Source organism: Mercenaria mercenaria, chromosome 13 (assembly GCF_021730395.1).
Source record: "Mercenaria mercenaria strain notata chromosome 13, MADL_Memer_1, whole genome shotgun sequence".
NCBI lineage: Eukaryota > Metazoa > Mollusca > Bivalvia > Venerida > Veneridae > Mercenaria > Mercenaria mercenaria.
In genome coordinates this window covers 24,211,021-24,224,892 of record NC_069373.1, presented here as the reverse complement: position 1 = coordinate 24,224,892, position 13,872 = coordinate 24,211,021, and the positions used below count along the sequence as shown (strand labels likewise).

Below are 13,872 nucleotides of genomic sequence, written 5' to 3'. Positions count from 1 at the left end.
TTGAGACTCTGTTGTTTAACTTTAGTTTCATTAATTTCAGCAAGATAATGTTTGTGTTGCAAATTGGTTGTCGAGCTCAAACCCCACAGTGTAATGTTGAAACAGAAGACAAGTCGCAGTATAGAGGAGTATTGCTGCAGTATTCACCCAACAAGGTAAGTCACTTGCTTTTATTTTTGTGGTAATGTATAATTCTATGAATAACCTATTCTCAAATTTGAAACTTGGTTATTTGAGGGAAAAAAATAGGTCACTAGGTCAGATTATAGAAGAACCTTGTTAACAAGAGAGACCATATTTTCTGCTAGATCTTCATGAAACATGTTCAGAATATTTGTCTACATAAAATCAAGTTGCTGTTAGGTTAGGAAGCTAGGTCATTAGATTAAATACAGAGGCCACATTCTCTGATCTTCATGGATCCTAATCAGAATGTAGGTCAAGAATGAAATGGTCATATATGGACAAAAACTAGGTCATTATGTCAAATAATAGACAAATCTTGTTAATATTTATTTTCTACCTGAAATTAATGAAACTTTGTCAAAATGTTTGTTTTCATAAAATCTAGCAAAAGAAAAAATAAGCTATCTAAGGTCAAAAACTAGGTTCGTAGGCTGAAATTATAACTAGACGGCCATGATGGCCCTATATTACTCACCTGAGTTTAGTTGCTTGTGCTATGTTCTGGTCCTTGTGACCTTGACCTATGATGGAATGATCCCAAAATCAATAGGGGTCATCTACTCTGCATGTCCATTCATTCTATGAAGTTTCAACATTCTGAGTAAAGTGGTTCTCAAGTTATTGATTTGCAATGTTTTTCCCTATATAAGTCTATATAAACCATCTGACCTCCAGGGCGGGCCATATTTGACCCTATGGGGATAATTTGGATAATCTTGGTAGAGGACCACAAGATGATGCCACATACCAAATAACAAAGCCCTAGGGCCTGTGGTTTTTTGACAAGAAGATTTTCAAAATTTTCTCTATAAAAGTCTATATTAACCATGTGACTCCCAGGGTGGGGCCATATTTGAACCTAGGGGGATAATTTGAACAATCTTGGTAGAGGACCTATAGATGATGCTACATACTAAATATCAAAGCCCTAGGACCTGTGGTTTTGGACAAGAAGATTTTCAAAGTTTTCCCTATGTAAGTCTATATAAACCATTTGATCCTAGGGGGATAATTTGAACAATCTTGGTAGAGGACCACTAGATGATGCCACATATTAAATATCAAAGCCCCGGGCCCTTTGGTTTTGGACAAGAAGATTTTCAAAGTTTTTCCCTATATAAGTCTATAAAAACCATGTGACCCCTAGGACGGGGCCATAGTTGACCATAGGGAGATAATTTGAACAAGCATGGTAGAGGACTGCTAGATGATGCTACATGCCAAATATCAAAGCCCTAGGACCTGTGGTTTTGGACAAGAAGATTTTTAAAGTTTTTCCTTTTGGTTGCCATGGCAACCAGAGTTCTCTATGGAATTCAATTCTTTGAACAATTTTTAAAGAAGACTATCCAAGGAACATCCCTGTGAAGTTTCATCAAAATTGGCCAGGTGGTTTAGAGCGGAGATGTTGTTTAAAGGAAAGTGTGGATGGATGGACGGACACCAGACAGTGAGCGATCACAATAGCTCACCCTGAGCACTTTGTGCTCAGGTGAGCTAAAAACACTCTTGAGGCCACATTTTCTACCTGATCTTTCATGAAACATGGTCAGAATATTTTCTTTTGTTTTGTTTTGCATAAAGTTTAGTTATTGAGGGGGTTATTTTGAGTCTAAAACTAGGATAGTATGATAAATCTTAGAAAAAAGATGTTAAAAAACTCTAGAGATCATCCACATTTTGTATCTGATTTTCATGAGGCTTTGTTAGTGTTTGTCTTCATGAAATCTAGGTTAAATTTGAAACTTGGAAATCTAGGGTCAAAAAGTAGTTCACTTAGTCAAATCTTAGAAAACCTTGTAAACACTCCAGAGACCACTTTCCTACCTCATCTTCATGAATCTTTGTCAGAAGTTTTGTTTTCATGTAGAGATTGAAACTGGGTCATCTTGGATCAAAACCAAGTTAATAGGCCAAAGGCAATGTTTAGTTGCTAGGCAACAGAAAGTCATTGATGATATTTATTACATGTTAGATCTATTGCCAAATCTGTCTGTCTTAAAATTGTTGTCTTAAAATTGTTGTCATGAAAACTCCAAGGGATTTGTATGTATAAGTATTAATTTCAATTGAACATGTAGATTCTTACTATATATGTTCAGAAAAAAAAGTCTGTATAGAGAGAGAATGACCAATGAAAGTTCTCAAACTGTGTGACTTACGTGGAAAGAGAGTATTTGTTTTCGCAAAGTTGGAGTAAAGGCTGAATTTTAAAAGTTTGTATTGATTTGGTTGTAAAGGGAGCTGACTGGATGTTGATAGCACGGCATGACCCTGGAGATCACCTTGTACCACGGAGATTATCGTATGATATACCACATCATGCACGTGTTGAGGGTGTCCAGATCAGATGGTTCCAGCCTGTGCATGGAGGACATGGATTTGATCAGTGGGCCATAGATCATGTTGAAGTTGTACCGTAAGTAAATATTGTAAATGGTAGCATTATAAATATGCAAATTCTTCTTATTTCTCTATAAAGTCCCAGTTCCCTGATGGAGAATTGTCAGTGTAAGTAGTTTTATCCAAATTTGAATGCCTTTAGTCTTTAGTCTAATGAGAAAGGAGTATTCAGAATTATTTTATTCATATAAGGCAGTTCTGCATATTTGATAAACTGGAAGTCATGATGTTAATCATTTATGCTAATAATATAGATGTAAGCCTGGACCTGGCATACAACTATGTATAATGTAATCTAATGTGTACATTTATAAAAGCAGCACCATTACTTTCTATAGATGAAAAAATGTTGATATGTATAATAATTCCAAATAACATCAAATATACATGCAATATATCTGAAATCATAGGCAAATATCGCAAAAATAAGCACATAGACCTATACATTTAACCGACCATACAGTAAAACTTAGATATACCAAACTTGATGGGACATTGGAAATTTGTTCTTTATAAGGGGTCAGCCATTTGAACCTCTTGGGGTTGGGTGGGGATGGGCCTGGGATTTTTCTTGAAGTCAGTAATTTTTATCCCAGGCCGAAGTTTTGGCGTCGTCCGTCCGTCTTTCCATTTGCAATTTCATGTCCGGTCCATAACTCTGTCATTCATTAAGGCCAAAATGTTCCCCATGATGAGACGAAGTATCATGCGCAAAACCCAGAGCCCTGGCTCAAAGTTCAAGGTCACAATTGGAGGTCAAAGGTCAACAGGGCTTTTTTCCTGTCCGGTCCATAACTCTGCCATCCATGAAGGATTTAATTTCTATGGCACAAATGTACTGTTAAGACGATGTGTCGTGCACAAAATTTCAGACCTAGCTCAAAGTTCAAGGTCACACTTAGGAGTCAAAAGTTAACATGGCATGAACAGGGTTGTTTCCCGTCCCGTCCAGACTCTGTCATCATTAAGGGATTCAATATTACTTGGCTTAAATGTTCTCCATGATGAGAACTCCCAGAACCCAAGCTTAAAGGTCAAGGTCACACTTGGAGATTAAAGGTCAATAGGATTTTTTTCCTGTCTGGTCTATAACTTTGTCATGCAAAACAGGATTTAAATACCAGTTGGCACAAATATTCCCCTGGATGAGACAATGTGTCATGCGCAAAATCCAGGTCCTAAGCTGAAAGGTCAAGGTCACACTTGGAAGTCAAAGGCCAAAAGGGCTTTTTTCCTGTCCAGTCTGTAACTCAACAATTCTTAAAAGGATTTTAATATTACTTGGCACAAATGTTCACTACCATGAGACAGAGTGTCATGTGCAAGAACCAGGACCCTAGGTCACACTTAGAGGCCAAAGGTCAGATACAAGAATGACTTTGTCCGGAGCATTTCTCTTTCATGCATGGAGGGATTTTGATGTAACTTGGCACAAATGTTCACCACAATGAGACACCCTTGTTTTCTAGAATTACTTCCTTTTGTTTTACTATAAATAGCTTATATTGTAACTTTTTTATTACTGGCCTAAGGGAAAAATCGAGACTACTTTTCTGTTGTACAACATGCATGTTACATCCAATTTTTAGGTGTATTTTGACCTATCTCTAGCTGGTAAAAAGTTTTGTGTGGACTTATGTTATATAGAATTTTTCATTAGGATTAGCTTCCCTTTGTTGTTACTATAAATAACTTATATTATAACTTTTTTAATTGGCCAAAAAAATCCATATTAAAATACAGGTGCTAGTGTAAAGAAATTTGCTATGACGGGACGTATATTGTGACATTCTGGCACTCTGTTATATTTATAGATGTTATGAAACAAGCAAAACTGTAGTTTTTGTATATGCAAATTTTAATCCAAGTGTTTTGTTACAACATATTGTATATATAGTACAATATTGTTTATACATCATTGACAGATACTGTCTACGCTAGGAACGCGTGTCCAGTCCGGTCCGAGTGCTTGCCTTTCCAACCAGACTCTTAGTTTTGGACTTGAGTACGTTTAGGTCTCATTGGCCGCTGTACTTACAGTCACATTTTGGCAACAAAATTCATTTTCTTTGGACAAAACTCTCTGGAAATTGCAGAGAGGTAATCAATACCCCTATATTCAAACCAAAAATAACACTTTAAGAACATGATAAGGGGCATGTTCTCGGTCTATACTCTACGTGGCATTTCTATGCTTCATTGTGTCTGAAAGGGCAGATGGACCCTTATTAGACACTGACTGACTGACATCATTGACAGATATCAGTTCATTATATTATACTGCAGTAGAGAAAATTAGGTGCCTTCCAGTAGAGAGCAGATCTATGGATCTCGGGGTCGCGAGTTCGATCCCCAGTGACGGTTTGATAAAAGACATTGTGTCTGATATCATTCGTCCTCCACCTCTGTTTCATATGGGGAAGTTGGCAGTTACTTGCGGAGAACAGGTTTGTACTGGTACAGTTACATAACTGAAATACTGTTGAAAAACGGCGTTAAACCCAAACAAACAATCATTCACTTGTTTGAAACTGACTTACCAGTATTCTATAATGTTATACTGATTGAAACTTAATTTTGTTATACTTGTAGTGGCAGAAGAAGTATGAAATTTTACAGAAGACGGAAGAGACATTTATCTTCAAAATAAATGAACTTTATCTACTGACTAGTGTTACTGCGGTACAAAGGAAATCTTCATCACTTTCTACTTGCAACTGGAGGCTGTACTAGTAACTGGAGGCTGTAAATTGAAACTAAAAGTGGCAGTTTTACTTCTAAAAGGAAGATTTGTTTGAAATAGGCAACATGTAACACCTGATGTAAATTTTGTTTAACTGGTTAAATAATTTACACAAGGATTTATGATTGTTGTAGCTGTAGCCAGCAAGAAGTAACTGTTAAATTCCTTTAGATAAAACAAATTAATTTGCTTGACTATACTGGAATGATATTTAGGTCTATTATAAACTACTACAGAATATTCAACCAATTCTGTTCTGTTGATATGGAGTTAGCAGTCACCTGTGCAATTTTCAAGGTCCATAAAAAAATAATAAGTTTCTGTGAGGGTTGATCAATAAGTGATCTTTCTGCATCTATGGGGGCTGATAAAAAAGTAGTGTTACTTAGTCCATCAAGTGAGGTCACTGCATCCATTGCACATTATTCATTCTTGTATTATTTAAGTACACTAATTCAGTTCTGATAAAAATGGAAAATATTTCATTTCTTTTTTGTTGTTTGTTAAAAATATGCAGAAATTTATAGGTTTCATAATAATAATTGTGAAAGACTATCACCAAAACTAAATCATGCAATTTATCTGTGCAAACATAATTGCATAACGTAACACCTCTGCTGTCATCTGTCAAAATTTTAGCAATTACGTCAATAAATCGGTGATAATGTGACATTCGCTGTTACCAAGTTTTCCATTTATATCTATATCTTCATATATGTATATGCAATCTATTTTTGTAATATTTTCTGACCTTACTGTAAAATAGGGCAGAATTCCAGTATGATTCAAGAAATAGGTTTGGTTTATCTGAGAAGTTCATACATTTCTCTTTGATCAACTGTCATCTTTTATAGCTTCAGTGACATTACTTTTCTATCTTCCTTTGTATATTTTAGTTTCAGTGACCCTACTTTTTGATCTGCTTATGTATTTTATAGCTTCAGTGACATTACTCTTTGATCAACTAGCTTCAGTGACATTACTTTTTGATCTGCTTTTGTATTTTATAGCTTCAGTGACATTACTCTTTGATCAACTAGCTTCAGTGACATTACTCTTTGATCAACTGTCATATTTTATAGCTTCAGTGACATTACTTTTTGATCTTCCTTTGTATATTTTAGTTTCAGTGACATTACTTTTTGATCAGCTGTCATATTTTGTACATTACTCTTTGATCAACTGTCATATTTTGTAGCTTCAGTGACATTACTCTTTGATCAACTATCGTATTAGCTTCAGTGACATTACTCTTCGATCACCTATTGTATTTTGTAACTTCAGTGCTCTTTGATCAACTGTCGTATTTTATAGCTTCAGTGACATTACTTTTTGATCTTCCTTTGTATTTTTAGTTTCAGTGACACTATTTTTTTATCTGCTTTCATATTTTATAGCTTCAGTGACATTACTCTCCGATCAACTGTCGTATTTTGTAGCTTCAGTGACATTACTCTTCGATCAACTGTCGTATTTTGTAGCTTCAGTGACATTACTCTCCGATCAACTGTCATATTTTATAGCTTCAGTGACATTACTCTTCGATCAACTGTCATATTTTATAGCTTCAGTGACATTACTCTTCGATCAACTGTCATATTTTATAGCTTCAATGACATTACTTTTTGATCAGTCTTCTGCATTACCTACTGTATCATTCATTTTGAACCTTCACATACAGAAAAAGATCAGGTGACCATGAGTTTTGCAAATGAACCTTAATCTTATCTATTGAAATGATGATTTTTTTAATAAAATTCTTTTGAATTTTTGTTGATGAAGAGTAAAATAAGATTTTCTGGATCAAACCGAAATGTAATGTTGCTAAAGTAAAAAAATGATACATTATTTTTCAGATTTTTACTTGAACTTTATTTTCTTAACATTACAAAAATAATTTCTCTACTTTTCCAACAAAACAATGTTTTAACCTTAATCTCTAGAAACTATAAGTTAATCTATTTATATACATTTGTCATACCCCTGTGTTGGCTAAATTATGATCAAATGGAAGAGCATATATTATCTTTACAAAAGAAACATGATTTTGCTCTGTTGATTCCTTCAGTGATAAATCATTTAAGAATGACCAGTTTTTATATAATATTTTTTATCCTCAATTCTAACCTAGAAACATAAAAGCATTAACAGCAGGAAATGTAATATAACTTGTTTTGCTAGCAACAAGTGCAGTCCTAATATACACCAAGTGCATTGATCAGTGGATAAAATCATACTGTTTTGATCTGCAAGAAAAATAATTTGCATTTTCCATCAATACCTAAATTTTGATCAGAAAACTGAATTTGTGCAAAGAACTGAAAACCAGGTTTTGGAATTTTTGATGAGTTTATTCTTATTGAAGGTTTTACTTTGCCAAGATGTTTAATGGTTTTACTTTCCTGAAAGGTGTATTTTAAAGTAACACAAAAACTTGATTCGATATTTCTCAACAGTAAAAGCATGTTCTATCATATTATTACGCTATATTTCTGGTATATTTCTCGGATCAATGTACTTAGCCTGGATAAGGTCTGCATCAGTTACATGCAAAAATAATATATGTGCTTCAATGTGATCCAGATTTAGCGGACATGGGTATGTGAAAAATTATGACAAGTCACTATGTACTTAAATTTTGACATGTACCTGTATATTTGCTGAATAATTCAGCAATGTGTAAATGATGTGATAAATACTTTAATGATGTGATAAATACTTGATGGTTTAAAACTGCCAATTCTTCCTTCAGCAGTGCTGCCATTTTCTGATGCATTATGAATGACTGAACAGTTTTTTTTTTATATAAAATCAACTAATAGTTATAATAAACTTTATTTATTTGACTGAAACCATCTGGTGAAAAGACATCAGTTACCAGTAAAATATCAAAATTTTATTGTTTACATATCATTGCAGTTTCAGATAAAAAATATACCTTAATTCAAATTCAATTTTTTTTATGGTTAACATGCAGTCAAACTCATGTATCAAAACAAAATGATATTAATTTAATCCAATGAACACACAAGTGATGTCTTTTCGCCTGCAAATGTTTAGAAATTTTGAGTTGTCAGTTCTCCATAGATTGAACAGGAAATGTTTGATGTCTGTAAAAAAGAAATATACATGTATAAAATCTTTATACTTTTAAGTGTGTTGTTGTCATTGAAATCCTGACAGTGCAGTGTGTTGATATAATCAACTTACTTTTTATCTTAGGGATGAGAATGGCAAAATTGAAAACAAGAGGAAAAACGGCAGTGGTCAAGCTCCTGGATTCTATGGCTTTTTAAAGCATTTCTGAGGCTTCACAACGTCGTCTCTAACAAGCATTGTTAAGAGTTTTCATCATCACCTATGGTCACTTTACGGTCCAACAAACTGAATTTAAATTTATTCTTGACAAGCCTATTGCACTCCTTGATCTTATATGTCCATCTTTCTGATTTTTTTTCCGATTATTTTACAAATTTCTGCAGAAGGACGCCATTTTTTAGGAACTAATCTAATTAACCTCCCTTTAAATTTTCTCAACGGATTTGCATCAATTTCAAAAACAGTCCCGGCAGCCCCAAAATCCACGGTTCTGCGGAAATTCTTATCCCTGATATTTGGATCAGAAAAATTGGGGCTGTGCCTGTTATTTCCGTTTTCAGTATAATAACTGTATTTTGTTCTGATTGTGTCAGCAACTTGAAACAAGGAAGATTGGGATTGTCTGCGACTGTTCTCGATCTAAAGTAAGGAAAGTTATTACAATGGTCAATCTTGCTTCTGTAATTAAACTAAGGTCACTGAAAGATTATCTGCAAACTGAAATAATTAGTATGTTGACAAGAGCTGTCACAGGAGATAGCACACTCAACTACTGTGATGTTTGATAGCAAACTAAACCACATCCGAGGAAGCTAGAGCTATGTGGATGACGATATTGGAAAATAGTTTAAAGTCTGAATCAAACGTATTTTAGTAATTAACAGAGATAGAGGGAAAGTGTATTTCAGTATTAACCTTTAGCCTGCTGGCGGCAAGTGATTCTGCCTTTGCGACCAATGCAGACAAGATCAGCCTGCATATCCATGCAAGCTAATCATGGTCTGCACTGTTCACTTATACAGTCGATAAATTTTCAGAGAACGCCCTTCAGAAAATAAATGGTATTGCCAAAACTAAATGATGGACCAATCCATTTTAGAAATTTAGCAGGCTAAAGGTTAAAAGAGATAAGAGTGAATGTGAAATCAAAACACTACCAAAGTATAAATTGGACATAATTCAAAGAAAACTTCTGCAAGAGTAATGCATCATGAGCCATATCATGTGGCTAAAAATGTGGAACTATTGTTTGAAACAAAGTGTAGTAATAACTGAGATAGAGCAAAGAGGCACTTTAAAATGAAATTTTGAGCATAAAGGAGGTATAATTCATACAAGACGAACCCTGGATCACTCACCTAAGTAATATGAACTACATGTTTCAAATGTCAAACTGATGCTAAAATATTAAGAAAGAAGGTCATTAGGTTATATTCATGGTCACTGAAAGTCAGTTTTAAGATTGGAGTGCAAAACTGTATATGTCGTCCAATTTTCAAGGCTGTATCTTAAAAAACAAGAAAGTAGGTCAAGGTCCCCTAATTACTTGGGGTATCAGGTAATTATAATTTAACAGTCGAGGAAATATGATCAGATAATTTTTAATGTATTTTTTCCTATATAACTCATAAAAAAACTAAGTGACCCTGGGGCGGGGCTTCCTTTTACCCCAGGGTCATAATTTGAATAGTCTTGTTAGAGAACCACTAGGCAATACTACATACCAAATATTTATGGCCTAGGCTTTGAATTTTCAGACAAGAAGATTTTTAAAGTATTTTCCTTTATAAGTCTATGTAAAACTTTTCACCCAAGGGCATAATTTGAACACTTTTGGTAGAGGACCACCAGGCAATGCAACATACCAAATCAAAAGCCTAGACCTTGCAGTTTCAGACAAGAAGGATTTTATTCCTATATAAGTCTATGTAAAACTTGGGACCCCCGGGGTGGGGTCTCTTTTCACTCCAGGGTAATAATTTGAATAAACTTGGTAGAGGACCACAAGGCAATGCTACAAACCAAATATCAAAGGGCTAGGTCTAGTGGTTTCAGACAAGGTTTTTAAAGTTTTTTCCTATATAAGTCTATGTAAAACTTGGGGCCCCCGGGGCGGGGCCTCTTTTCACCCAAGGGGCATAATTTGAAAAATATTTAGAGAGGACCATTAGATGTCACATGCCAAATATCGAGGCTATATGCCTTGTGGTTTTGGACAAGAAGATTTATGGACTTTTTGACGTAAAAGTGGGTGATGACTTGGAACAACCATTTTAAGTTTGAATCAAATCCATTTAGTAACAACACAGATATGGTGAAAAAGCATAAAAATTAACTGTAAACTGCATGTGCTAAAATTTTGTCATATGATGAGGACAATGATGTGGAAAAACAATTTAAGTTTGAATCAAATCCATTAAGTAATACCAATAATAAATATATAGTGAAAGTGAATCAATTCTTAGTAAAAAGGGGACATTATTCAAGAAATATTATAGTGAGAGTTATTGCCTTTAAGTAATGTGATGTGGGTGATGATGTGGAATTACTATTTTATGTCTGACTCAAATCCACTCAGTAATAACAGAGTGAAAGTGCATCTACTCTTCAACCTGAAATTTTAAGTAAAATTGGGACATAATTTATCAAATATTGGTGTGAGAATTATGGACCTTGTGTTAACAACGTATGAAATAATGTAAGAAAATCATTAAAGTTTTTTCCAATGTAACTCTATTCATATTTGAAACAAATGAAGGACCATAACTTCTTGAAAAATCATTCAAATGGAACGTGCTTTGCACATGCACAACTACACTTGGTACCAATGATAATAATAATGAGGTTTAATAAAAGTCTGGCATATTATGATTGAGAAATACCACGGACAATTTTTTCCATTAACATATGAAGAAAAAATTAATAAAGGGCCATAACTATGTGAAAAATCATTCAAATGGAACATGCTTTTGCACATGCAGAACTTGCCTTGGTACCAATGATAATTACAAGGTCTGATAAAAGTCTGGCATATAAGGACCAAGAAAAAGCGCGGACAAATTTTTTCCATATACATAAAAAGAACGATGTAACTCATTGCAGACTTGGAGCGGTCTTCTGCGCATGCCCGAAAGTGATTATCAATATTAGCGCACGGCAAAAATATGCATATTTTTGCATGTCCGCATGCATTTAGTGTACAATATGCATAAAATACTGACTAAAGGTTAGGGTTAGTATCACCATAGTTACAAAATATACACATTTATGATATTTTCGTTCAAATTTAGTTAATCCGGTATGTACCGGAGTCTGTAAATTATACCGGCGCTCCAAGTCTGCATTGAGTCACAGTCTAAAAAGAAAAGTTAATAAAGGGCCATAATTAAGTGAAAAATCATCCAAATGAAACCCACTTCACACATACACAACTAGGTTTTGTACCAATAATAATTACAAGGTTTGATGGAAATCTGGCGAATACTTGCTGAGAAATAGCGAGGACAAATTCTTTCCATATAAATATGCTCAGTACATCTAGAAAGGCATCGTTTTTACTCTCGACTTTTTCATACTCTCCTTGTATATGTATACTTGAATTATATCAAGGGTCCAAATTCACGTTTGAACAAGCACACAGTTAATAAGGTGTAAAACCACCAATGTAAGGCATCGTTGGTTAAACAAGAGCTGTCCGTAAGACAGCGGGCTCCACTATTCAGCGATTTGACAGTAAAATGAATATATGTCTCAATAAGAGACCTCTACTTTAAAAGGAAGATACACCACGGGGCATAATTCTGTCAAGAACACAAATTAGAGTTATTGGGATTGTTACCACACATGCAGATGATGATGGTAAAGATATATTTTGAGTTCAAGTCATTATCTTACATAGTACCAAAGTTATGTCCAGAAAGCGAAGTTTGTTTGTGTGTGTGTGTGTGTGTGTTTGGGTTTAACGTCTTTTCCAACAATTTTTCAGTCATATAAACGATGGTGTCTACTTGTAGCAGTGAGCACAATGCCAAACTTTATAGTGCTGCCTCACTGGAATATCACGCTGTAGACATGTGGCATGATACCCCACCCAGTCACATTATACTGACACTGGGCTGACCAGTCCTAGCACTATCCCCTTAATGCTGAGCGCCAAGCGAAGAAGCTGCTAGTACCATTTTTTTTAAAGTCTTTTGTATGAGGCGGCCGGGGATCGAACCCACGACCTCCCGTACTCGAAGCGGACGCTCTACCACTAGGCTACCGAGGCGGTACGAAGTTTGTTAAAAAAATTAAGTATGGAAGAGGCATAATTTGGTCAAAAATACAAATCAGTTATGTGGATTGTTACCACACATGCAGATGATGATGATAAAGATACATTTTAAGTTTCAAGTCTTCATCTTGTATTGCATTAAAGTTATACCCAGAAAGCGAAGATTGCAAAAAAACTTTAAGTACAAAAGGGGCATAATTCTGTAAAAAATACAATTAGAGTTATGGGGTTTGTAACCACTCATGCAGATGATGATTATATAGAAATATTTTTAATTTCAAGTCATTATCTTTTAAAGTACCAAAGACATGTCTATAAACAAAGCTTTTGAAAAAATTTAACATGAAAATAATTCCAAGTATAACAACTTTGTGACCTTGACCTTGGGTATAATGGGCCCAGCCCCTGCACATATTTTGTTTGTATGCTGAACAATGTTTATGTGAACTTACAGTAAGATATAAGCAATAGTAACAAAGATATGACAGAAAAACAAAGGTTGCCGAAAAACTTTAACCTCAAAAATAACCAAAGTATAACATCTTGGTGACCTTGACCTTGGGTATAATGGGCCCAGCCCCTGTACATACTTTGTTTATATGCTGGACAATATTTATGTAAAGTTACAGTAAGATATAAGTAATAGTAACAAAGCTATGACAGAAAAACAAAGGTTGCCGAAAAACTTTAACCTTAAAAATAACCTAAGTATAACACCTTGGTGACATTAACTTTGGGTATAATGGGCTCAGCCCCTACACATACTTTGTTTGTATACTGGACAATGTTTATGTGAAGTCATAGTAAGATATAAGCAATAGTATCAAAGATATGACAGAAAAACAAAGGTTGCCCAAAAACTTTAACCAAGAAAGGTCACGCCCACGCCGGGGCAAGTAGAACAGCCCCCCTATTCTCTGAATAGTGGAGCTAAAAATATTGATGGTAGACCAAAGTGTTGCATTTCTAGATGTACTCGGTATATAAAGAAAAGTTAACAAGAGCTTGTCTAACACGAAATGCCCCCCTTGATGCATTCAGTAATTGCACAAGGTACAGAAATTATTTCCTCAATGTAAACAAAAGTTCTGCTGTTCTGGTTCAATGTGACATTGACCTTTGACCTATTGACCTCAAAATCAACTGGGGTCATCTGCTGGTCATG

The 13,872-nt window shown here is 34.8% G+C and overlaps 1 protein-coding gene across 2 annotated transcripts in view; it reads left to right on the top strand.

Annotated features, from left to right (window-relative positions):
* LOC123529323 (reelin-like) overlaps window positions 1–8,486 on the top strand; it is a 418,269-nt gene extending 409,783 nt beyond the window's left edge. For both annotated transcript variants that reach the window (XM_045309613.2, XM_045309612.2), the window contains exons 58-60: window positions 41–155; window positions 2,427–2,605; window positions 5,182–8,486. In XM_045309613.2, coding sequence (XP_045165548.2) covers window positions 41–155; window positions 2,427–2,605; window positions 5,182–5,239 — 352 coding nt within the window. In that variant the 3' untranslated portion in view covers window positions 5,240–8,486. The remainder of the gene's footprint in view (window positions 1–40; window positions 156–2,426; window positions 2,606–5,181) is intronic.
* The last annotated feature ends 5,386 nt before the right edge of the window (window positions 8,487–13,872 follow it).